General features: G+C 38.2%; 1 protein-coding gene across 1 annotated transcript; it reads left to right on the top strand.

Moving 5' to 3' along the window:
• The first annotated feature begins 20,646 nt into the window (after positions 1-20,646).
• Positions 20,647-23,463, top strand: LOC137923518 (adhesive plaque matrix protein-like). Its single transcript, XM_068766778.1, has 2 exons — positions 20,647-20,694; positions 22,144-23,463. The coding sequence occupies exons 1-2, from the start codon at positions 20,647-20,649 to the stop codon at positions 23,461-23,463; spliced, it is 1,368 nt and encodes a 455-aa protein (XP_068622879.1).
• The last annotated feature ends 1,778 nt before the right edge of the window (positions 23,464-25,241 follow it).

The following is a 25,241-nucleotide window of genomic DNA, read 5'->3' as shown; positions in this document are numbered from 1 at the left end:
AGTTAAAATTAGTTCTAAGTAGAGAACGAGCGAAAAATTAATTTTAACTCAGACATACATAATGCGGTTTTGACACAATTAGATGGAACTGACTCAAGAAGATAAAAACAGAATCTAAGACCTTGAAGGCATTTCAGGAAAATGCCTATCTCGCCTGTTTCAAGGACTGAAAAAATTGTTGGAAAAAGTGACTTTTATAGAACGATGAATAATTTGAAAGGGATGAAATTGATTTGGAATAATAAATATAGTATTTACATTTTATCAACAAGTTCACGTAACTTTTTGATCACAGTAGTAAATAAAGAAAATAAGATTTGTAGTTTTGTCGCAGATATTTTTATTATTCGTCTAAGGCTGTTCTTGCTCCGTCTCCCAAAAAAAAAAACCAGTCAATTCCGCTTGCCGTCGGCCGTAGTGCGTCGTTAATGATTTTTTGTGAGCTCTGGCGCGCAGTCGAGCGCGCTCCATTAATCATCGGAGGTGGATACGACACGCGGCCGCGGCGCAGCCAGCGCGGCGGCGGTGAAGCGGCGGAGAGGTAGCTAATGGGGCAGATCAGGTGAGGCCGCACGTGTGCACTATAACACGCAGTGAAACAAACATTTGCTTTGAAACCTTATTTAAAATTTGTAAGAAGAAAATTATAAAATTTATTTATTGCATTACATCTCCGTTAGCTTTATTTTTACGTTCCTGATATTGTGGGTGTTTTGTAGCACTATCACAAATGGAACTATAACTCATATATATATATATATGAGTGTGCGTGTGTGTGTATTTTAAATTGTATGTATGTATAAGTTACGTCGTGTAGTATATTGAAATTTAAATGTCGGCATGAACACGTTGTAAAGATAACCGTTACCATTACCATTTTTTTAAGTAACCAGTGGTCAGAAGTAACCAAACCAATCACAACATTTTCCAGTTTATTAACTTATTTAGTTTTTTTTTATAGTTATGTCTAAATGCAGAAAAATAAACGACAAAAGTTTTGGCCACATAACAACAAGAGTATTGATCATGTCAGCCGACAGATGTTCAAAAGATCACTGTCATGACATGTCTTGCGCTACCCGCATCCGGGGACTTCCCGAGTCCTTGACTATTTCATCAGTGTTAGCCCACCTTGAAGGGGCTTTCCCACGTGCACCAGCTCTTATTATCATTCGTGAAATTAAATGTATTACACAAATAAAATAAATAACTCAACTTTTGTTACTCTGAAAAAGTTTGCGATTTATTGTTAATTATAAAGAAATTCATAGTTCGATCAGAAAAATTTCTTGGTGAATTTAAAGAGTGTACAGATATATAAATGAAAAGATTGACAAGAATCCTCCAGTTATGTCACCCGATTATTTTGTTTTCATTTGGAGGATATATGTAAAGTGTATTACTTATTAAAGATGTGTTTGTTTTGGAAGTTCTTCCTCCTTCTTCTCCACAACTATAACATAAGACAGAGTAGAGACAAATATAATATAAATTAAAAAATAAATTATTAACAGTTAAGGTAATTATGTTGAATAAATTATATACTTTTTTTAGTGGTTGAGCCAGATTCTAAAGGAACTTGGCGCTGTGCACACACACGGCCGCGCGCGTCCTGTCCCCGCGGGTCGCAGGGGTCTAATTGCCCCGAAGACGCGTGCGTGCGACCTCAATTTTCCGACCCTTGCCTTCCTGTGACATACAATGCGGGACGGCTTTTTAACATCGTCCCTTACACTCTAATTGCGCTTCATCGTTTCGAGATTGCCTCCTCCTCCGCTCGTTTGTGCCATAATTATGTTGTCTTTGTAAGTTATGACTTGTATGGTTTAAGGCGGAAGGTGAAGGCTTTTGGCCATCGTCTTAATATAATACTCTCTCCTGCAAGTGTCACGACTCTGTAGTAAAAACGATTTTCTTAAAACAACAACTAGATGTTAGCGGGCCTGATAGTACGATTAACAAACTTAAATAGATGGAAAAGAAAGAAAAAAAACTAAGTAATCGGTATGAACAAGGGGTGAATAAGATGGAAAAATATCGCTTCGTACGTTGCGCCTATGGCAGTTCACCCGCTGCAAATTTATACTATCATTTCACAGCTGCATCGGTCACATTGTATCGAATGTATAAATAAAATCATTTCAAATCTTCACCTCCTTGTGATGTATCGCTTGTTACTAAGGATAGTGACCAGTATTGTAAAGTTAGTCGCGCACTTTGTTGCGTCTTCTGTGCCGGTCGGCAGTGCGTATTGCTTCGGCTGTTGTCGTATCGGGCACGATTTAAACTAGCTCATAAGGCTGCGATTCCACGTACATACAATTTTCTGTTATATATACACAGTAGCAACATAAGTTTTTTTTAATATATATTATTACTATTTTTTTGTTAGAATTTGACGGGTTAATGGGATCTTATAGTATAAAGCCTGGTAGGATAACTAAATAAAAATAACGTATAATTACTGACACTAACCTTTAAAAAATAACGTATAATTACTGACACCAAGCTTTAAAAGCCGAGAAATTTAAGCGACAAAGACCGCTAAATATTATAGAAAATAATAACGATTAAATAATAAGGAATATTAAAATAAATATTAATAAAATATTTAATTAAACACAAAACTCAGCTAAGAAAACTCTCCTGGTGTGAGAAGTCAGCGGAACTCAAATCATTAGCGAAGATATCACGTCGTGACCACCGCCAGCGCCCACGGCCTGCCGACCTCATTTGGCAATAGCTCGCAAACTACCTTAATTGCCGACACGACTCCTGATAGCGGAATGAATAACACTTCGATTGTACTACAAACGTAGGCAACGGCATCTATGTACCCATACCCATTATTATATATACAGTAATATTACAAAATTTAATAGTTTATACCATTTAGTTTTATAATATTAACTGTTAGACAGGCACAGAGTTGATATGAGCGGAAAATATAGTGTCGAGGCGCATAAGGGAACCGCCTAGCGGAATCGAGAGTAGGCATGCACGAAGAAGTCGTCGTAGCGGTGGCAACAGATACTTCATCACGGCGAACATTTCATCATCACCATGACGTCTAGTTCTGGGTCTCCTCTATACATTTCCAATTAAACCGGTTGGAAGCTACATGCACTGGACAGACGACCTTGAAAAGGTCTTCCTATGCTTTGCCTGCCGGACCATGGTCTTCACTCTAGGACCTTGAGGACAAACAGGTCTCCTGTCCTTCAGCTATTTAGCCTACTTACTGTCGACTTGCTGATCTACTAAGAACAGGTTTTTAAATAATTTAAAACTTAGATATCCACTGATCAGAGAATGTGAATACAAAAGGCTTTGGTTTTGTGGACTTTGACAGTGGAGATCTCCTTTGACCACTCAAATAATAAACGCGGGAAGAATAGCGACATGAAGTGATTCAGTGGTGATTTAGTACAGTGAGAAGCTTTGGTACGGTGATGTATCTGGAGACAGTTCTGATGGTCAAGTAATTATGATGAGATCGAGAAGGTTTAGTGGGTAGGAATCACACATAACTTTGTTTTAAGATAATTATCATCATCATCATGTCCAAAGCACGGCATGTGCCTCTGCTAAAGATCTTGCGCTGACCACATGCAGCGACCTCCCGTGACCTGGATCATATTGTTGGTCCACCTAGCGGAAGGCACACCCACGCAGCGTCAACCCGACCTTCGTCACCACTCAAAAACTTTTTGCTTTAACGGCAAACGGTTGATGAGCAATACTTCTAAAAAAGTTAATTATCTAAATCTAAAATAATCAAAAAATAATTCATAGGCTGATTAAGTGGACAGTATCATACCAACGTTCTTTGGCACAGCAAGTAAAGTCAGTCATCGTACTATCGTAGTGACATATTTTGACTATGATACGATGTGTATTCATCGCTAAGAGCCACGTAGCACTCGCAGCGTTCGTAGCACTCGTAGCACTCGTAGCACTTTGGGCGGCCGTAGATTTTGAGCGCGGCCTGCGTCTACATTGCTAATGACCGTAGCGTCCGGCGCTGGCCGAGCGCCCGCCGGGCTCCGCACTAAATATCGTTACGAGTCAGCACCCCAAACTTATGCGCCGTAGATTTTAATCATTTTACAAGATAAGTGAAGTAGCTTTAGATCGAATGTAATTTTGTTAATATAAAATTATATTTTCTTTCAAAAAACTTTATAAACAGTTTGATTGGTAATTGATGTAAAAGCTTCAGAGGAGTGAATGTGAAAATTTTACAGTTAGTAAAAATCTTTAAAAATATCTTTTCAATCATTCTATATAAAGTGGACGCTCGAAAATATCTCACATCACTTTTTGATTTGTAATAGGAAAGCCCAACGACGGGTTAAATCTCGGGCTGTAAATATTTTGCAGATAGCAAACAAGAATCAGTTTTCATTTTTTTTATTATTAATTATATTTTCAAAACACCCTTTCTTACTTTTACACCCATAACCAATCATCCTGTATATCAGTTTTACTTCTCTTTTTTTGTGAAATGTAGAGTCAATAGAATTGAGTACTCTTTTATGGCTGCCTCAATAATTTAAAGCGCCAGACAATGAAATGCGAAATCCATCTATCGGCGTTGTAAGAAGTTATTTCTTCGCCATCTGGTGTCAAATTTAAGATATTTGTTTTCGTAATATAAAATATTGGAATGAACGATGCGCTCTGCCACAGATTAAACGCAATGCACTTTTTTATACCAGCGGTTAGATGGTTTGTTTAATAATAAAATTCATAATGAAGATACACATTGTTTTTATTTGAAACGAAGTTTATATATCTCCGCTGGCAGCCACCAGTCGATATATATGTTGATGCATATTTCTTTTCAGTAATGACATAACGTTTGTCAATTACTGCGCCCGGTTTTAACCGGAATATACTGTCGACGATAAATTAAACAAAGGCTCCTCTCGCGGACAGCCGCCTCCCCGAGCTGGTGATTGTAATAATTTACACACACACGGTATCTATGTATAGTTTAGTGTTCACCTTGGCACTTGGACATGAACACATTTGAACACGCACACAAATATAATATATAACACATCAGTGTATTGTAAAATAACCCATGAATGTTGGCTGAAAAAAGAAATATGTCATGTGCACTTGATTTTGCATTAGTGTTGGGAGACTTAAAAGTTTTGTGAATTATTTCTTGTAATTTGATAGTATATAAATGTAAACATAATTTAAACTTTCTTTTGTCAGTTATTTTCAAGACTCTTTATATATAAGAATAAATCATATACGTAACATTATCCATACTATATATGTATAGCTCATTTGTAATATCTTAACTGTAAAGTGTACAGCTGTATTTCAGAAAAAAAAATAATTGTTTTTTTGTTTCTATATTAAATTAATGATTATGTATAAGCTGGTTTTCATTGTCATTAAAATAAAAAATATTAAGGGATCTGAACCAGAAATGTAATGCTAACAAAATCAAAAAGGAATTGTATGGGGAACATATATCATAATCGCCACGTTAGGCAGGCGATTTGGCGAAGCGGTATCATGGCACGCAGAGGACGCTGTTGTCCATTCTCTGAAAACTTATTCGTGAACTGTGGCAACCCTATATAATTAATATCACAAAGTGTGAATTATGTAAGAATGTATCACGGTATTCGAAACTGCGACCTATGCTTGCAAGTCTCACTCCTCCACCGCAGGGCCGCCGCTGCTTTGAGATTTGATTAAAGATAAATGTACTTCAGACGAAATGAAATAAAACCCTCGAAAAAAGACATTACGAATGATAAAGGATGATTTGCCAAAGGAACGGAGAAGAATAACTTGTGTTGTAAACATCAGGGCAAGACTTATGAAATAAGTTAATAAATAACAATTTGTAACGCTCGTTGCTTTAGTTGTACTTGTAGAATGTAATGCCAGAGGCTTAATTGACTGCTATTTTCTGTCAAGTTAGATTCTTCAGGAACTTTTGTCATGATTCGTAAAGTGATTTCGAACATTTTATTAAAAAACAATAATAATAAATCGTAATATTATAACAAAAGACTGAAAAAAAAAACAAAAAATTATAAAGTCACTAATCCCAAAAAGTTAGGGGTACGAGAGGCCTCCAATAGCGGGGGCCATTAAAAAATATTATAACATATGCAATCTTTTTTATCACCGCTCAGCAGAAGGCTTATTGTCACCGCGTAGCTTTAAACACCAAACTAGGATATCTTAAGTGAACGCACGGCAGCCTTACGTGTGCGTCATTTGAGAACATAATATCTGTTCCCGCTCGGGCACGGAACATTACGCGCGTGAACCGGACTCGTATATCAAACGCGGAAGCAACGTTAAATACTGAAATTATTAAACTTTACCTTCCCGGTACCGGGGTATGCTTAATGTTACCCGGCGGGCCCTGTATGGAAATACACGGGTAATTTATTATACTAAATTACTTTCACCAAAGTACACAAAAAAATCTTTTTTTATACCAAGCTTAAGCATCTCATATTTCACCGGACAGCGCGATGTAGTTACATGTAGGTGTGTTTAGGCCTGCGGGCATGAATACATTGCGCAGCGGCTAGGCCGACGCGGGACATGGCCGGGCCACCGCCAGCCATGTACCGGTGTGTGATTATGCCGAAGGCTTGCATTTAGCTTTTATATAAGCGCTTTAACTTCTCTTATGTATTTAAAAACAACTTGGAACAAATTCCTAAAGAAAAATTTAAAACGAGACTCATCACCTGACATTACCTGTCTGTATCTTCTGCCTAGCATCTTGCATAGATATCACACATGGAGTTACAAACACAAGGTAAAAGAAAAAATAAGACAACATAGAGATGAATGCAGAGAAGTATATTAAAATCAAGAAGGTACATAAAATAAGGTCAAAAACTATAAGGAAAAAAACTGAAATGGCATTTGTCATGTCTCAAAGATTAAAGACAATAGATGGACTCTCAAAGTAACTCGTTGGAAACCATTAGGAAAGAGAAATGCCGGTAGACCAGCAAAACGGTGGGCTGATGATATTGTTTTTTTTTTATATTTTTTTAAGTTCCCTTGCTGCGCGCGGGCCTGGGACATTATATTTCGAGTGTAAATGATTTTCCAGATTTTGTTTTAATCTTGCTCCTTTCTTTCCTCACTCTATTTCTTCATATCCTTCACAAAACCTTTCATTCTTCACGTTCTAATTTTCGTTCATCACTTCTTCTTCCCTATCTAAATTCTTGATTATCTTTGCTTTTTATATCACAGCGTATTTATTTATACTTTGTATTTATTATTTTTTCAGCAGTACAGAACAGGTTTTCATTCTCATCTTGAACCTAGTCCTGACGTTTTTAGCCACGAAGTCAATCTCTTGTCCGGATTTCGATCACCCAAGGTCTGGAATGCGTTAAGGTATAATCTGAATAAATAGGTATTTATTGTTACAAACTACGTACCTGATAGTCGCACGAGCTTTACACTTCTGGAGTTTAGGCCACCAGATACATCCAGCCGCAAGGTGGACCTTTTTAACGTAATCGAAAGAAGCTGGATTCAGACCGTTACTGACCGGTGTTTTGTGTGTAATGGACGCTCTAATGTTAAAATGATGAAGATAGTTAAGTGCCCAGGATACAGAAGCGAATTTGAATGTGATGAACATATTTCTCTTATTTAGCATCTTCAACACCGTCATTGAATAATCTATTCGTTCATAATAATATAAATATTCTTATGTACACCTAACATATGTCTCCAGAGCTTTACTCAAACTGTTCATAAGTGTCTTGATATGAATTTAAAAACACCGTATGGATTTGGAATGCGACATTTAATGTTAACCGTGTGATAGATCTTGTCTTTGAAAATATAGCCAAGACATAAATGTATAAGAAATAATTATATACTTAGGCGCATTTTTTACCTAAAGATATTCATATAAAATACATAAATCAGTAACGTTTTTAGAAAAATTCTTAATTAACCTTTAACTGTGGACGCGCGGTCTCACAGACCGCTTACAGTTTGTAATTTTTGTGTTTACCCCTTTCCCCTTACTCTCAGTAGCTTCAGTTTTAGCGCCCAAATGTATGATGAGATAAGAGATTGTGTCGGCGGCCACAAATTAGGTGAGTTATTTTACTTTATACTTTAACCGCGGTCTGTCGGACCGCACGTCCACCTTTCCTGCGTAAATAATATAAACGGTGACTTTGTTTAATTTGATTGTTTTATGTTATTTTCTTTCAAAATATCAAAGAATATTGAACTAGAAGATGGCCTTTGATCATTTTATATCGCATTCTTGACTTGTGTGGTATAAATGCTCATGTACTACACAATGAGCATCAGAGCAAAAAAATAAAAATAGGAGTATTCCTAAAAAAAAATGGCACAATCTTTAGTCATATATGCATGCGGAACGAATAATAAAAGGAGACGAGCAATAAAATCAAATATATCAAACTAATTGAAAATGACAATGAGGCGAGTTTTAGGCGCAGATATGCTCCTAGATGAACCCCCTAGCCAGGAGAGTGATTCATTAAAACGAAAAACATGTCGTCTTTGTCCACCAAAACCAAAGAGAAAGTCTAATTACACTTGTATAGATTGTAGGCAGGTCATATGCTTACAATGTTCCAAACCCTTGTGCAAGGACTGCCAATAATTTTAAACAATTGGACCAATGTCAAAATTTTTTTATTTGAATTTGAGAAGACTTTTATTCGTTTTTATTTTAGGTTAAACCTTAGATTTATAGTTTTGATTGTTATTTCTTCTAAAAAGTTTAATTCGTTCGAGTTTTTCGTCCTACAATTGATCTCTAGTAAATGTATGCCAAAAAGTGTCTTTAATTGTTATTATGCTTTATTTTATTTACAAATTAAGAAAGATTGATTAAAAGCATCGAAATTATTTAATTTTAATATACATAAAAACAAAAAATACAAAAGTGTACAAATAAAATTAATATTTACGTAATATTTGACTTCAGAACATAGCGGTCCGAGAGACCGCGCGTCCATGGTAGTGTGACAAAAAAATGACGTCCATAGTTAAGGGTTAAATACATTCATCACCAACATATGAGACTAACAGATGCCTACTGATATAGGCCTCCACTAAAGATCACAGCGACAGCCGGTCTTGTTTTTTGCACTCAGCGACACCCCGTGACCTTAACTGTAGCGTAAGTCCACCTCGCCAAGAACCTTTCGGCTCCGAGTTATTTAACACACAAACGTAAATATATAACATACGATAACTGAAATTTAATCTTTGATCGATTTTAATTAGTATAATATTTATTTATGTTATGTTTGTAATAAGCCGCCGCTTGTACGTACAAATTTGCTGAGAGTTTAATATAGTAATATTAAAACATGTTCTGTTGCTATGTCTTAAAGTAGAAATGAAATCTTTGATGTTTTCAGATGTTGTTTAATACATAAATATGACTTTGATCTTTAATATGTTATCATTATTTCAGCTGTAGTAACATTCGTATTAATCTTCAACAGTGTTTCAATAATCTTAACAACGTTGCATATCCACTTTCAGTGATGTATCCATTTGTTCTGCGAGCTATGTCGTCTGTCCACTGTTACTTGAACGTGGAATACTCTGCGGCTATATTTAATTAACAAATAGTTTTCAAATATTTTTAAAACACAAAATACTACATAAGATTCCTCATGAAATCAAAAATATGCCAAAAAGGTTGGTGGAATTTAGACACGGGTAAAAGTTAAGATGGAAATACCTATATCTCTCCCAGAGCATAGTAAATGAAAAAAAGGTGTTGGTATTGACCAACTAAATAAAATATTAGCGTTTCTGGTGATATTCCACGATTCCCTCGTCCAACATCGCAGCACCTCGAACTAGAACCAAGCTACTCACCGACAGACACGATAGCGCCCGAGTACAATCAACTGTCTCAACACACATCGATGTCTTCAATATTTAAATTTTAACATTGAAAACACTTACTACATAAAGTATTGCGGTGTAAATGTTGCGCTGTAGTGTTCGGCGCAGATAATTTACAAATGAGTTTAATAAATATTTTTCATTGTTATCTTTATTACTTTATTGTTGATTAGTTAAAGTTTTAAATATCTAATGGTCGTTTATTTACATATTATTTTCATTTAATGTTCGCAATATGTTCTTAAATCGAAAATACATTATTTTGTTAAATATTTTTAATGTTAACCTTTAACTTATGACACTGAGAAAAATTCTGATAAATATCTTTACATATTAAAAAAAACTTCAAACATACACGTAAACACATGCAAATAAATGCTAGTTGCGGATGTGGTGAAACAATTTTAAGTCAAGTTTCAACTCATAAAAGCCCCCGGCAAGGCATCGTCAATAGCGAAGTTTCGCAAGGGGGCTGGCGATCCCTGTGTGGTATTACGGTATACACACGACGTTGCTGCCCATCCTCTGGAAACTTGAATGTAAGCAGTGGCGATGCTATACAATTAATTCATAAAGTAATTTATATAAGACTATTTCCCGGGAATAAAAACTGCGACCTAAGATAGGAACTCTCAGTGCTCTACCGCTCGACTACCGCTGCTCAATTTAAACGTATCATTTAATTATTTCGCTGATGAGATTTATCAAATAATTCCCCCGTCTCCTTTCTTCCAACGGACAACAAGACGCACGGATTCACGGCATTCACACACGGTTGAAATTCCTTCCAACTGCACTAAGCGTTTTAATACTACTGTTATAGTTCGTACAGCAAAGGTATGGAATAACCTATCGGCGTCGCTGTTTTCAGTTATCTTGAGAATGTTCAAGTCAAGAGTGAATAGGATTCTTCTAGGCAAGCATGTAGCATCAAAGATCTCCTACTCAACATCAGATGAGACAGAGGTCAAATGCTTTGCCAATAGTCGATAAAAAACTGATGCAAGCGACATACTAGATTAAATTTAGTATTTTTTATATAATTTTATGCACATATTTTAGAAATTGTAATGAAATTAAAAATAATAATTATTGATCGACAGGTAGAGAACGAATTGAGGCAATTAGTCCGTTATTTTATAAAGAGTAAGAAGTGTAAATAGGTAAATAAAAATTGATTAAACTTCAGCGGGACTTACTTTTGAAATTTAACAGCCGACAGCCCCAAAAGTTCTTACATAATAATTAAACACAAGGCGCTACAAGTAATTTAATTAAAATTTCCAATAATTCAATAAACATTGCGGTGTTCCAGTTAACAATTCTTCATTAAAAATCAAAATAACTTGAACACTCCGGCCGCAGAGGGCCGGCCTAATTGGTAAAGAAACTTGCAAACAAATTACCACAATAACGAGTATAATAACAATTTATTGAAACTTATTATTTCAATTCAAAATTATTTCGGTTATATAAGCTAACAACGTTTTCGGGGGATTACCTCGACAAAGCCACGGTATAAGTAATACCAATTTTTTTTAGTAACTTTTGTAGCACTAGGCTTATACTGCGGCTATGTGGCTTTAAATATACAGGTTGATTAGTTTCTGATATAAAAGCTAAATACTAATATATTCGCTGTAAATTAATGTATAGTACCTCCAAGAATTATTTGTTCAAATATAAAAAACAACGTAAAGATGATATAGGAACAAAATGCTTTTTCAAAATTCTAATTACTGCATATTAAAGTTAATTATTGTGTATTATATATCCCTGCAGATTTTGTTCTGTCAACAATAATTGACATATTGCATTTTATGTCATATAGTGTAGTGTGATCGCTGTCTAACGGGTGATGGGAAATCAATGTAATTTTTTTTCTGACCAATGCTATACGTTCACTTATTTAAATCTTTTATATCTATAAAAATCTTCCTGTATAGTGTGAAGTATTTAATAGATTACAGTAAATTCTTTTATATCTTTATATACACACATTTGCCTACTAGCTATCTCTGCACCAATCTATGTTAACAGGAAGATAACTCCTATATGCATTAAGTTCGCTGTTATAAAATGTATGTAAAAGTGTCAATAAATATGTAAACAAATATTCAACTTTAAGGTTACATTCACAGTTATCTATTTAAGTACATTAAGTCCGTATTCGTTCGTCTGTTCCTGACGCGAATGTAGTTTTGTAATGTATAATATGTATTGGAATGTATCGCTATAGCGAGAACACTAAATATTGCAAATGTATCAGCCTCTGCGGCCATTAATACCTTTTAGTGTTAATTTACTATTGCCCGTCGATATTCAAATTCGAAAGCCGACAATGTGAATTTGATCGTGACTTAAGTAAATTCAAAATAATTACGCCGAATCTTCCGGAAATAAGTTTCGAATCATATTTTTTTCTTTGTCTAATTCCGAAGTAGTACACAGTAATAAAATAATGAACGAAGTCAGATTTGTGAGTAGGACAAAGTAGTTAAAGATTGGTTGGCGCCTTATAGCGGGTTCTTATAACTTATTTTGATAAAATAAATATAGATTACCTGAAATGATCTCCTAATGTGGCAAGTTGTTAAACATGAACCGTTGAAAAGTGTTCAAATTTTCGGAAGATATTTCAAATCACAAAAACTACACTAACATACACGGATGGACCTCAGCATAACTATGTTTCTGGGTCGTGCTGAGAATAAGAAAGCGAACAAAAGATATTGCAGTTGTGAAAACGTCATAATAACTCGACAGCGCCCGTCCCATTGTGCGCGGAAACTATTTTAAGAAACACTGACCAAGCTAGACACGTTAAAGGGTGACAAATCAGAAAGTTTTCCCGCGCTCGCGGAGCTCCGGGCGGGAGAACGACTTCGGAGATTTTGAGTATTTTTAATTGTACGTTTAAAACGTAGGAAATGAATTACGAGCAAACGTAAAAACTAACGGCGGCGAAGCAGCGCGCTTAAGTAAAATAAAAGGAGCCGAGAAAATGGAAAGCTCGCGCGGGGGACGTTAATCGCTTAGCTTATTGCCGAACCGGCCCCGGCTGCATGCGCTTTAAGCTCTGTTCCGGGGCCGCGGGCGTTTTTGAGGTAATTGGAAATATCAGACACCTACTTCATTTCCAGTTTCAGGAAATTTCGTTGAACGGGAACGAAGACACCAGTATTGTCTGTCGAAGCAAATTGAGTCTTCAGCGCGGAAATTTCCGATCTCGTTTCATGTTTTTATAACGATAATCTGTTTCGTATCGAGATATTTACGAAGAATATTTTTAACTTATTTTTACGGTTCTTGATAGTTAAACTAAACCTTTGTTTAAAGTAACTATTTACTGGTAGAATATGATACCACAGGATATGATGTCGAATTCCACCGCAACATTTCGTACGGATAACGACTCTGTCAAAACCGGAAATTAAATTTCATCATTAATAATTTCATAATTAAATATCATAAAGTAGGTTGCGTGTGTATTCGCTACATTCTACAGTATTCATTTAAAAACGACCATCTGAAACTGTCTGCATGGTTGCAATAAGCGCTTAGAAGCGGCCTGCATCGCATATTATATATATATATTTAGAATTCAATTCCTCTTTTATTCCAAGAACACTTCTTATAGTAAAAGAATGATCAAAATTGTCTATTATCAGTTCTTGAATTATGATACATAAGTGAATGATCTTTCGAATTTTGTTACTGTCATTTATTGTCGTCTCTAATGTTATATATTAGCTGTCTTGGAAGACTTTGTACCGCTAGAATTCATTGCTCTGTCGAATTCCAATTGAAAAAAATATATAATTTGACATATTTCGAAGTTATAACTTTATATAAGTTAAAGCTTTTAAACTATTTGCTAAAAAATGAAGTAAAAGTTTACATGATTTAAGTTTTCACCCGTCTTATCAAACACTCTGTATCTGTATATCAATTAGATTGTCAAGATGCTGGCAGGTTCCGGTTTAGTTTCCGGGGCTACTCGAGCTGGAGCGCTGTATACGTTGGCGCGCATAGCACGCGCCGTGGCCAAGCATGTGTATCGTGGCGTGTAATAGGGGACCGACCTTGCCCACGCTCCTGTCCACAGCCCACTGAACAGCCTCCCCCCCGCGCCCCGCGCAGCCGCCCCGCCCCTCGTCACGACAGCGCCGTTACGCTAATGGCTCAGATAGAGCGCACAGACGATCCTTTAGGCTTTTATTTTTAGTTAAATTATTCCTTCTATATTTAACCATCTTTCTAACAAAGAGCTTCACACTTGATAGTTGAGTATTTATTTTTGTAATCTTTTGTATCGCCTCGGTATTAATCGTTCTCAAATAAGACTAATTTCTACGATATAATGTTGGCGCAGTAAAATCTTTTCGTGTGATTTGTTTTATTGGTAATAATTTATTTTAATTATAAAAACTTAAAAATTGTTATCATTAATCAAGGATATATTATTTCGTTACTTACTTTGCATTATGTATATTATAAATAAAAATATTTAGTCATTTATAAGGGATTATTTAAGTCTGTTCAGAGTTCTATCGCGAAGGTGTTTAGTCACATTTCGTAAGAAGTTGTTGTTACGAGTAAATTCAATAAGTGAACTGATGAGCTGTCTCTATAGTTATCTATTAGCTTTGGTTCTGTCGAACTATAGCTTAAGCCGAGGTCCCCTCGTGGGAAAGTTTGGGCCTTTCCAGACAGTGTAAAGTTGGAAAAAGGATAAAGTGGAAGACATTAAAAAGGACGAGTGAAGAGAATGTAAATAAAAATGATGATGAAAAAAATACTTGTAAAATACTTCCTTATCCCCAAGAATAGATAAAGGCAAAGAGGCCCCAAAAAATGGACTTAGAAAAACCTTTGAGCCTATTGATTCTTTGGGGCGCAGAAGCGATCTATAAGCTCGGAAGCATACTGATCCGGTGAAATAGTACGCCTTCAGCTCTATCACTTATAATAAGGTCTTAGGTTAGAAGCCCCCCGTGACCTACCGCCACGAAACACGCGAATATTATCTAATATATAAAATTCTCGTGTCACGGTGTTCAAACTTGAACTCCTCTGAAACGGCTCGACTGATTTTTACCAAATTTAATATGCGTATTCAGTAGGTCTGAGAATCGGCTACTATCTATTTTCTATACCCCTAAATGATAAAGGTTGTTCACACTTAAAAAAATTTTTTATTTTTTTAACGAAATTTTTTATTTTTATTTTTTTATGATACAGCATACAAGAATACATACAACCATAAATTTTCACCCCTCTACGATCAACCCTTATTTTTTACAAATGTAAATTAAAATATCAATTTTTTTTTGCAAAACAACGTTTGCGGGATCAGCTAGTTATAATATATTTAAAAATTCCTAATAATTGTTTGTACGATTTACGCTAATGATATATATTGTATGTATATTGTATTATATGTATTGAAGTGTTATATATTTTATTTACATTATATATACATATAGGTGTGTGTGTATATATATCTATGATTATACACACACACACCTATATGTATATACATATAGGTGTGTGTGTATATATGTATGATTTTAAACATAAGTAAAATGAGTGTAGGTATTTCATTCAGTGTGCCGAGCGCATGGGCCTCGGAGCGCGGCACGTCACACCTCAGCTCTTATAAATTGTCGCATGGCCTCGCCACCCGAAATTAACGTCGCCGACTCGACAGCCTGTTTATTATTATAAGATAAAGTCCTTCCGCGACTCCTTAAAATGTCCTCCCGAAGAAGAATTGCATTCTACCTACAGTACTCGATTTACATGCGATTTTTGTTCAACATTACTACATTATTACATGTTCACACATAACAGAGCCTTAAGGTTGCGAGACCACGGACCAGCAAGCGAAGTGCAGAGAGTCAGCTTGTAAGTGATGACGCCGGATGGAGGCCGCTGCAAACCAGTCCTGTTGGAAATTAATGGCGAAAGTCAATTTCCAAGCATGGGAGTCGCAGCTGGAATGATGTTGTTTATCATATTATTCAACATTAAATAAATATTTTGATCAGCTGTAGCCCAGCAGGAAGGACTGAGACTTGCGATCGCAATTGATTCTCGGCATATTTTATATAAATCACAATTTGTGTGTTAATTATATAGGGTTGATTTAACCTTCACTCAGGAGGCCGGATAAGTTGGCTCACATATTATCGGGACATGGTATCGGAGTTGTAATTCTTAAGTGGCTATGTGATTAACTTTTTTTTTTGTTTCGGTGGGGGAAATTTTCCGGTATTCAAGATGCCCTGCCTCTGGGGGTAGACAAGGGTATATGGGATTCCTACCAACTAAAACCCCCCCCTGGTGGTCGCCCTCTGCGCTAAACGGGGGAACGCGGTATCTTCCGGTCAGGGATCGCCACGCGGTCTTCCCTCGCGCCGTGCTATTTTTCGATACCGTCCCGGGGTATGCGTATATACGCTACCCCCGAAACCCTCGTGGTGCTATCACGATGGTTCGAGACCACGTCGAACCATCGTCCGGCTCAGAGTCACCGAAGCTAGTGGGAGTTTAGGGCCCCCACCCTTAACTCCCGCGACTCCGAAGGCCCCGTTTATGATAGGGATAGGAATGTGATTAACTAGACTGACCAGTGCCTACTGTTCACACAGTAGGCGGGCTGCAGGTTCCAGTAGTGCTTTAGTCTTAACAACCGGGTCCGAAGTTCCGGTTGCGAAGCGACTGAAACCGAGTAGCTCTCCAGACGGACAGACGAACATGATTACGAACAGTAAGATATAAAGCGGTCTGCAGGAAAAGATTTCTAGAGGAATGTTTTTAATCATCATCAATATTTCAGGCAAAGGTTGTCTATCGCTGGACAAAGACATTTCCATAAATTTATAAAAGGACTGGTTAGAATCGACTCTCGATTCAGTGCCTTCTTACCATGTTAAGTACAACCTAGTTCCTATTCCTGTGCGTTCGCAATACGGCCATTATAATTTTTAATATAACAGAATTTCCATTTATGAACGGGTGACGAAAGCGAAAGGTGGATTAGGATTTGTTTATCCACCTTAATTTATTCCGGAGAGTCCGGGGAATTTATCGCGAACTTCTTGAGATTTTTAATATAATTTTCGAGAGGCTTAAGAACTCCATTAATGCTTCCCGTCGCCGAGCCGCTGAGTTGGTTGAACCTTTGACAAAATTAATAAACAAGGAATAATATTAAATTTAATTGGAACTTTCCCGGGAGCAATCTCTTTTGATTCCGTAGTGTTTTTATCTATTAACAGATCTTGTTAATAATATTCTTGAACCAAAAATAATTTCCGGACGAACGCGTGCAAACAGATGCGATAAACAATCATAGCGAGGAAATCTTTATTAAATTTAGTTCGAGACGAGATACTCATCGAAGAGATACAAGTTAAAATATCCGGTGAAAAGTTTTAACGTAGCGTATTACTGAAACACCTCACGGTAACCCATACACCGTGACAAGTAACAAGTGGAGGTAGGAAGCTATTTTTCAATCACTGTGCCCGCTCCTTAAACCTGACGAAGGGAAAAGGAATAAACGATCGAAGAAAAAGCCGCGTCAGTCGGCCCCGCGGTCGAGTGCCGCAATACTTCGTCGTACACTTCGGTCGGATACTTCACCTTTATCGGATATGTGTTAGGTCGATATATATAATTTAATCTGATGTATCCGTTGAAAGGAGATATTAGTCAAACGAATTTAATCCCGAGGTAGATATATGTATGCATTGACGGAATTTATACGTCGATCCGAGATATTCGTTGGTTGACGATATATATGTGTATACATTCGTCGGATATTTACACTGATCGGATATTTAAGTTATACTGAATATATAGTTTAGCTGGATATTTATGTATATTGGTAGAATACATACATGGGATTGATTTATTTATGTATAGGTTGGCATATCCGTTAGTTGAGTATATATGCCTTTATTTAAATTGGTTGAATCTATGAAATACATTAACATTGGTTGGTCAGGTAAATAATGACTAAATATTTTTGCTCGGATATATCCGTAGTTTCTTCATATCCGATAGTCGTATATTTATATATAATTGATCGGATATATCCGACGGATATATATGTGCATCGAATACATACACAGTCTTAATTATCGGATTGTCATAAATATATGTTAACCGAATATATATGTTGGTCGAATACTCACGTTGATCGGACGAAAACATACATACGCGGTGGCTGAATATAGGACGTTGGTTAGATATATGTCTATCGGATATATATGTTGGTCCGCTGAAATCAGTCGGTTGTGTCGTAAACCGGGCAGCCTTCGAGGCGATCCGTGAAAAAATACGTAGTCGCTCCATATTTATCTTACGTTCACACGTTCCATTAGGCGCGGCAGGCGCGGGTGCGGTGTTGCGGTGTTGCGGTGCGTGGAGTAAGAAATAATTAGGCATTGTGTCCTTGCTATTTAACCATGAAAGCCTTTTTAAAAAGTATTAAGAAGTGATGAGCGATTATCACAAGGAGAGATACTTTGTGCAACCACTCAGCTTGAAACTTAAGACTTAAAAAAAAATAGCATTTGTTTTACTAGGTCTGTTCACGGTGTAAAGAATTTTGAAGTGTAAGTGATGATTTTTTTATTCTCACGTACATAAGAATATGAATTTCCCATTTCAGGTTTTCAATTATGTCCAACACATCACACCATCGGTGATAAGGTGATTAGTGAAAAAAATAAGATTTATTTCAATTCTAGGGTTACGGAAATCAGTTTTATTATTGTTATTTAGACCAGGGGTGGTCAAGCTGCGGCCCGCGATCAAGGATTATTTGTACCTCTCGATAAATGTGCCCGAGTTGACTTTAAATTGTTAGTCATTTTATTTTAAATAACATTGGAAAATTAAAACACCGATCCGTATTAACTAACCAGTGTCTGAAAAATTAATGAGAGAAGGGAGGAAAGTATTAATAGTTAGTAATTAAGTGAAATAAATTTATTTCATTTCTAATATTCGAATTCAATACAAATATTCTACACTTTTATTGATATAATTTATGTAATTTTTGTACAATTTCACATACCTTATAAATGCGTATGTAATTGCCGCTCCAGAAGAATTTTAAATATTGTAAAAATGGCACAGGTTGTTACAGAGCTTGGTCACCCCTGGTGTAGACTATAATAAATTATTGTTATTAGTTAAATCTATGGAGATGGATCTCTCGGCGTTGAGGTCTAACTGCGTTAGCTGGTTTTAGATTTCATTTCGGACAGGCGAGCATAGCAAAGCGTAACTGTCTGTATCGGAGTTGACTCGGTCTTCCGGGTCCGGTATTACTTGTGATTAAGGCATGGGCTCATGCAAGCTAATTTATTAAACGTTAACTTAATGGTGTTTTAATTAATGACTACGTACTTATACTTAGATTCTCTTGTGGTCAACTAAGGTCAGCTGTTGGCTGATTTACTTCGACACACTACCTGTTAAATTACTATTAATATCATAAACGATAGATGCGCTGTGGGTGGAGTAAAACCAGTAATGGTGGTGATTTTCGAGGGACGCTTGTACCTGCAGTGGGTTTCTGTCGACAGACATAATGATGATTATTACTAAAAACAATATATGTATACTTCACCACACGAAAATTATGTATAGCTACATATTTGAAGTGCAAGCATATTTCGACTACAATAGGTCTCACAAAAAGCTTCAGCGGCCGCAGCAACACGACGTCACCTCGCACAATCGCAGTCGTAAAACTCAGTCGGTTAGCAGTGAATTATAGTCGTACAACATCGTCGACGGCCGCGGTGCTCGACTGTGATTTAAATTTTGTGTTTTATTACTAACGTATCACGTTCCACTTTGGAACGAGACAGATATAATTTAAAGTATTCACGTCATACAAGTTTCCGTTTCTTGTTCCGGTGCGCAGTGAATGTTTTGCGTGTTAGCACAATTCATGGCCGTCGTCCCGGACTCGGGAATTCATCAGGCGGCCGGCAGGTGGAAGGGCGGGCGGGCGGGGCGGGGGTTGTCGCCACGCGTGACGCCGTCTTACAGCCGCTCCGCTGTTCAAACTTTATACAAACGTACAATTTTCCTTTAATTAAAACTTCGTGACGTCACCTATTTGTATTTACTTTATGTAGGACTAATTAACAAGTCGCGGCAGTAGGTGGAAATCAAATACGCATTCCGCGAGCACAGCGCGAATTCAGTCAACCTTTATTGTACATTTCCTCGTTTAATGTAATCACTTTGGATCTTGTTTCCTCATTTCTGCTTGATATATGATGAGTATTTTCTTAACCGAACATCTTCATTTTGGCTACCATTTTATAATGAAATATTACAGTAATAGTGGGAAATTGTAGACGAATATATATAACTAGGAAAAAACCGTTCAGTTCTAGGTAAGTCCAACTTTGAGAACATGATCTAACTCGGATGAGCAGCTTTCGGGAAACTCTGAAACATCTTCTCGTCCAAAATATGGAAATGCCTGAAGACGAAGGTCTTTGATTATATGTTGCCAGTGATGACATACGGATCAGAGGTTTGGTCGCTTACGACGGGCCTTACAAGAAGGGTCAAGGTTACCTGGAGAACAATGGAAAATTCTATTCTGGGAGTTTCACTGCGAGATCGGATCAGAAAATAGATCTGCAAAAGAACTGAAATTTGAATGGTTCTCGCATGACGGACACGAGCAGAGACACGCGGCGCGGGCAGGCCCACCGCTGGGTAAACCGACGGCATAGCTATGGTTGCAAAAAGTGACAAGGCGCGGGCAATTAAAGATCAGTCACCGAGGGGATCTTTGGGATGGCCATTACAGTGGGCGGCTATCTGCTTAAAAGAAGAAATATTAAAACAGTGGAAAGACAAAAGAAGCAGATCGCTTCTAACCGGTCTCATTAGTAATATATATTGGATGCCGGTGTTTAGCAATACTAAGCTAGTTTAAATCTCTTACCATAAGGTATTTGGCAATCGTTAGTCAACAATCCTTTTTTATTTTAAGTCTTAATTGTTTTATTACCAACATTAATTTGCTTAAATTGAGCAGAGCTAGCCCGGTGTTAGAGGTCTGAGACTTGCGATCACAGGTCGCAGGTTTGATTCTCGTGATACAGTTTTTTATAATTTCCACTTTGTGTATTAAATATAGGATTGTCACTGCTCACAAATAAATTTCCAAAGTGTGATCACTAAATCGCTAGCCATATGTTTGGCGGAGGCCTAGGCTTTGTAATGGGTGTCTATGAGTTGAAACTATGACGAGGATAACGAAGGCGGAAGGATGCTTAACCTAAAGGTAAGAAATTAAGTGTTGTGGCTGAAATGATGATTTGAATTAATAACTTTTCCTTTTTCATTTGGTAGAAGTATATATGAGATCGTTGCATAACGTAGTCATCTGTAATTATAATATAACCTAGATATTTTAATTAAATTTAATATATTTGATTATGATATATTCTTGTTAAATAAATTAAATAAATAAAAGATGCCAATGTTTACCAGTTGGACGTACTACATACTACATCTATGCAAATTTAATAAACTGATAAAAAAGCGTATTTATTTTCGACATAAGCGATCATTACGTAAATTTACAGAGATGGGATTGTCAAAATATAACGTCGTTCTTTCAGTACATCTTAACAATGTATAATATAGGCACGCTTCGAATATGCATACTTGATTTTATAGGATAAGGCAAAAAACATTTCACTAAGAAATTCACAAATTTTATCAGAACACGGTTTAGCTTTTACGTGGAACCTTGTATGAAGTTACTTTCATGAAACTTAATCTTCGAGTAAAACATGTTATGTTTGTATATCAACAAAATACGTGTGAAAGAATTGACATCCCATTAACGAAAACAAAAAGCCTCGCGTCTCCCATCGCAGAACACGAGCCGAATGAATCGACGCCCCGTATTCAGCCGCGTAATCTTCCCTTTGACGACGCGACGTTCAAATATCAAAAACGCTCCCTTTCAATTACGCACGCGGAGCTTAATTATAAAGGCAAGTTCGTAGCGCCGGAGCCTCATTAGGGCTTCGAGGGGTCTGAGTTACGGAGACATTAAACACGAGCCCGTCGGGATGCAGCCTGATCCCCGGCCGCGATTACATGTACTTATTTATTGCTGACGATTACGTCTTAGCCGCGGATAATTAGCCGACGGGAACGCACGCCCTCCCCGCCCTTCCCGACCCCGCCACGCACTACCCCGCCACGCACTACCCCGCCACGCACTACCCCGCCACGCACTACCCCGCCACGCACTACTCCGCCACGCACTTCCCCGCCACGCACTACCCCGCCACGCACTACCCCGCCACGCACTACCCCGCCACGCACTACCCCGCCACGCACTACCCCGCCACGCACTACCCCGCCACGCAAAACCCCGCGACGCAAAACCCCGCCACGCACTACCCCGCCACCCAAAACCCCGCCACGCACTACCCCGCCACGCACTACCCCGCCACGCACTACCCCGCCACGCAAAACCCCGCCACGAACTACCCCGCCACGCAAAACCCCGCCACGCACTACCCCGCCACGCACTACCCCGCCACGCACTACCCCGCCACGCAAAACCCCGCCACGCACTACCCCGCCACGCACTACTCCGCCACGCACTACCCCGCCACGCACTACCCCGCCACGCACTACCCCGCCACGCACTACCCCGCCACGCACTACTCCGCCACGCACTACCCCGCCACGCACTACCCCGCCACGCACTACCCCGCCACGCACTACCCCGCCATGCAAAACCCCGCCACGCACTACCCCGCCACGCACTACCCCGCCACGCACTACCCCGCCACGCACTACCCCGCTACGCAAAACCCCGCCACGCACTACTCCGCCACGCACTACCCCGCCACGCACTACCCCGCCACGCACTACCCCGCCACGCACTACCCCGCCACGCACTACCCCGCCACGCAAAACCCCGCCACGAACTACCCCGCCACGCAAAACCCCGCCACGCACTACCCCGCCACGCACTACCCCGCCACGCACTACCCCGCCACGCAAAACCCCGCCACGCACTACCCCGCCACGCACTACTCCGCCACGCACTACCCCGCCACGCACTACCCCGCCACGCACTACCCCGCCACGCACTACCCCGCCACGCACTACTCCGCCACGCACTACCCCGCCACGCACTACCCCGCCACGCACTACCCCGCCACGCACTACCCCGCCACGCACTACCCCGCCACGCACTACCCCGCCATGCAAAACCCCGCCACGCACTACCCCGCCACGCACTACCCCGCCACGCACTACCCCGCCACGCACTACCCCGCTACGCAAAACCCCGCCACGCACTACTCCGCCACGCACTACCCCGCCACGCACTACCCCGCCACGCACTACCCCGCCACGCACTACCCCGCCATGCAAAACCCCGCCACGCACTACCCCGCCACGCACTACCCCGCCACTCCGAGATGTTTCCGTCTCTACGTTTGGTGACTCCACGTAGTTCTTCAGCCTACTTACATAACTTTTCAACACTAAACCACTCTCAGAAAAAAAACTCCCACCTATTATACAAATTAGTTCAAGTTGTAATATAAAATATGAAATTCTTTATACACACAAATGTACTTCATGTTCTAATGGAAGTGAATAGATATTCATACGGTGGCATTTTACAAAGGCGCCGAGCTGAATACATCGCAACGGAGACGTTTTCAAACCGCACGCAAGGTTTTATTACGTTGTTGCGAAAAATATAAGTAATTCTCATGTAAGATGTTGAGTGTTGCCTAAGAGAATAAATAGGGTATAAACCTAATTTTGTCTTTCACTTCTTTTTCTATTTCTTATTTATAAAATATGGTACTTTTTGTGTTATGATTTTCTTTATTGATATACAGATTACACTATAGGATATATATTTATTCTATATACCACAGACAATATCGCCCTTGCCTTTGTTTTTACGATAACAGTTAATATTTACGTATTTTTATGCTCACTTTCCTAGACGTTACAGTATTTACTAAGTCTTTTAATGTATTTTAACGACGCCCTAACAATGTCTTGTTTTTAACACTACGTTTGGTGCGACCACTTCCTCATCCGTACTCCAAATCGGCATCTTCAGGTCGTGCGCCAGTATCTGTGCGGCGGTTGCCGTATTCGCCACATCGACGAATCTTACGATCATTAAATATTTCATGGAATCAGGCGTTACCTCGCGGAAGTCCATCTTAAGTAAGAAAAGGACCAATATTTAGCCACTTCCGCACATGCAGTGGTAGTCGTGCAATGAAATGCACCGCCCGCCAGCCCGCTGTGCAGCCTTTTCTTTCTAACGATCATATCTTGAGTCTCATCCGTTGATACAGGTGCGAGTTCGATATTGCTACCGCCGCATGATGGACACTGTTGTACAGCCCAAATATGAAATGTGAAGTGATAAAAAACATCACGCATCCATAAATTTGTATAAATTGCATAAAAAAACACATCGTAGTTTCATATAATAAATTGTACAATTTTATAGAGTTTCAAAATTAAATTGTTTTTTTTTTAAAAGTACCAGGATTAAGATTAAAAATAATGATATTTATAATGTCGTCTTAAATAAGGTTAATTATTTTAAATCAAAGGTATATTATTTTAACAAACATCTAAAAGAAAAAAGTTAAGATGTTACACACAGAAGAAGAAAAAAAGTCTCAAATGTCATTTTATTTCTGTTTATATTTACTTAGCTATAAGAAAAGCAAAACTTTGTTTTATAATAAAGGCACATGATTATGACGCTTTCATGAAATAGCTCTTGGAAAACCTGTCCTGTCGATTTAAGTCAAATGTAAAGTTTATGTTTATAAACCGACATCCGCGGCGCATTTCAAAGATATAAATAAATAATCAAAAGAAACTTAAAGCCCTTAAAGTCGTCACAAGTAATTATATTGTTCTATTAAATCTGTTTTATTAGAACAAATGTAAAACATTCAGATAATTTTCAATCAATAAATAAATTACTAATTTATTTTCTTTTAAGAAAGTATATAAGGGAATAATTAAGTAAAAAGGCAGGCTGTAGAATACTGAAGAACAGCTTTCATGCCTAGCGCTCAGCAAAGTATCGACAGCAATCAGCCTTTTGGCTCGTCTCTGAAATATAATAACATTGAAAATTTATGATTAATATTTAGTAGTAATAGTTAGACCACGATCCAGAGACAAAAATCGCATATTGGTGAAACACTTTTTAATCATGATAAATAATAATA

Source organism: Battus philenor, unplaced genomic scaffold (genome assembly GCF_028537555.1).
Source record: "Battus philenor isolate CCGP_79_NKW_IND1 unplaced genomic scaffold, ilBatPhil1.0.hap1 SCAF_21, whole genome shotgun sequence".
NCBI lineage: Eukaryota > Metazoa > Arthropoda > Insecta > Lepidoptera > Papilionidae > Battus > Battus philenor.
Note: the sequence above shows the minus strand (reverse complement) of the source record. Positions and strands in the feature narration are given on the sequence as shown.

Excerpts from the sequence above, each read along its gene's own strand:
- LOC137923518 (XM_068766778.1), top strand. The coding sequence starts at position 20,647 with ATGACGGACACGAGCAGAGACACGCGGCGCGGGCAGGCCCACCGCTGG. Across the intron at positions 20,695-22,143 it reads GCGGGCAGGCCCACCGCTGG|CCGACGGGAACGCACGCCCT; the intron begins GTAAACCGACGG and ends GCGGATAATTAG.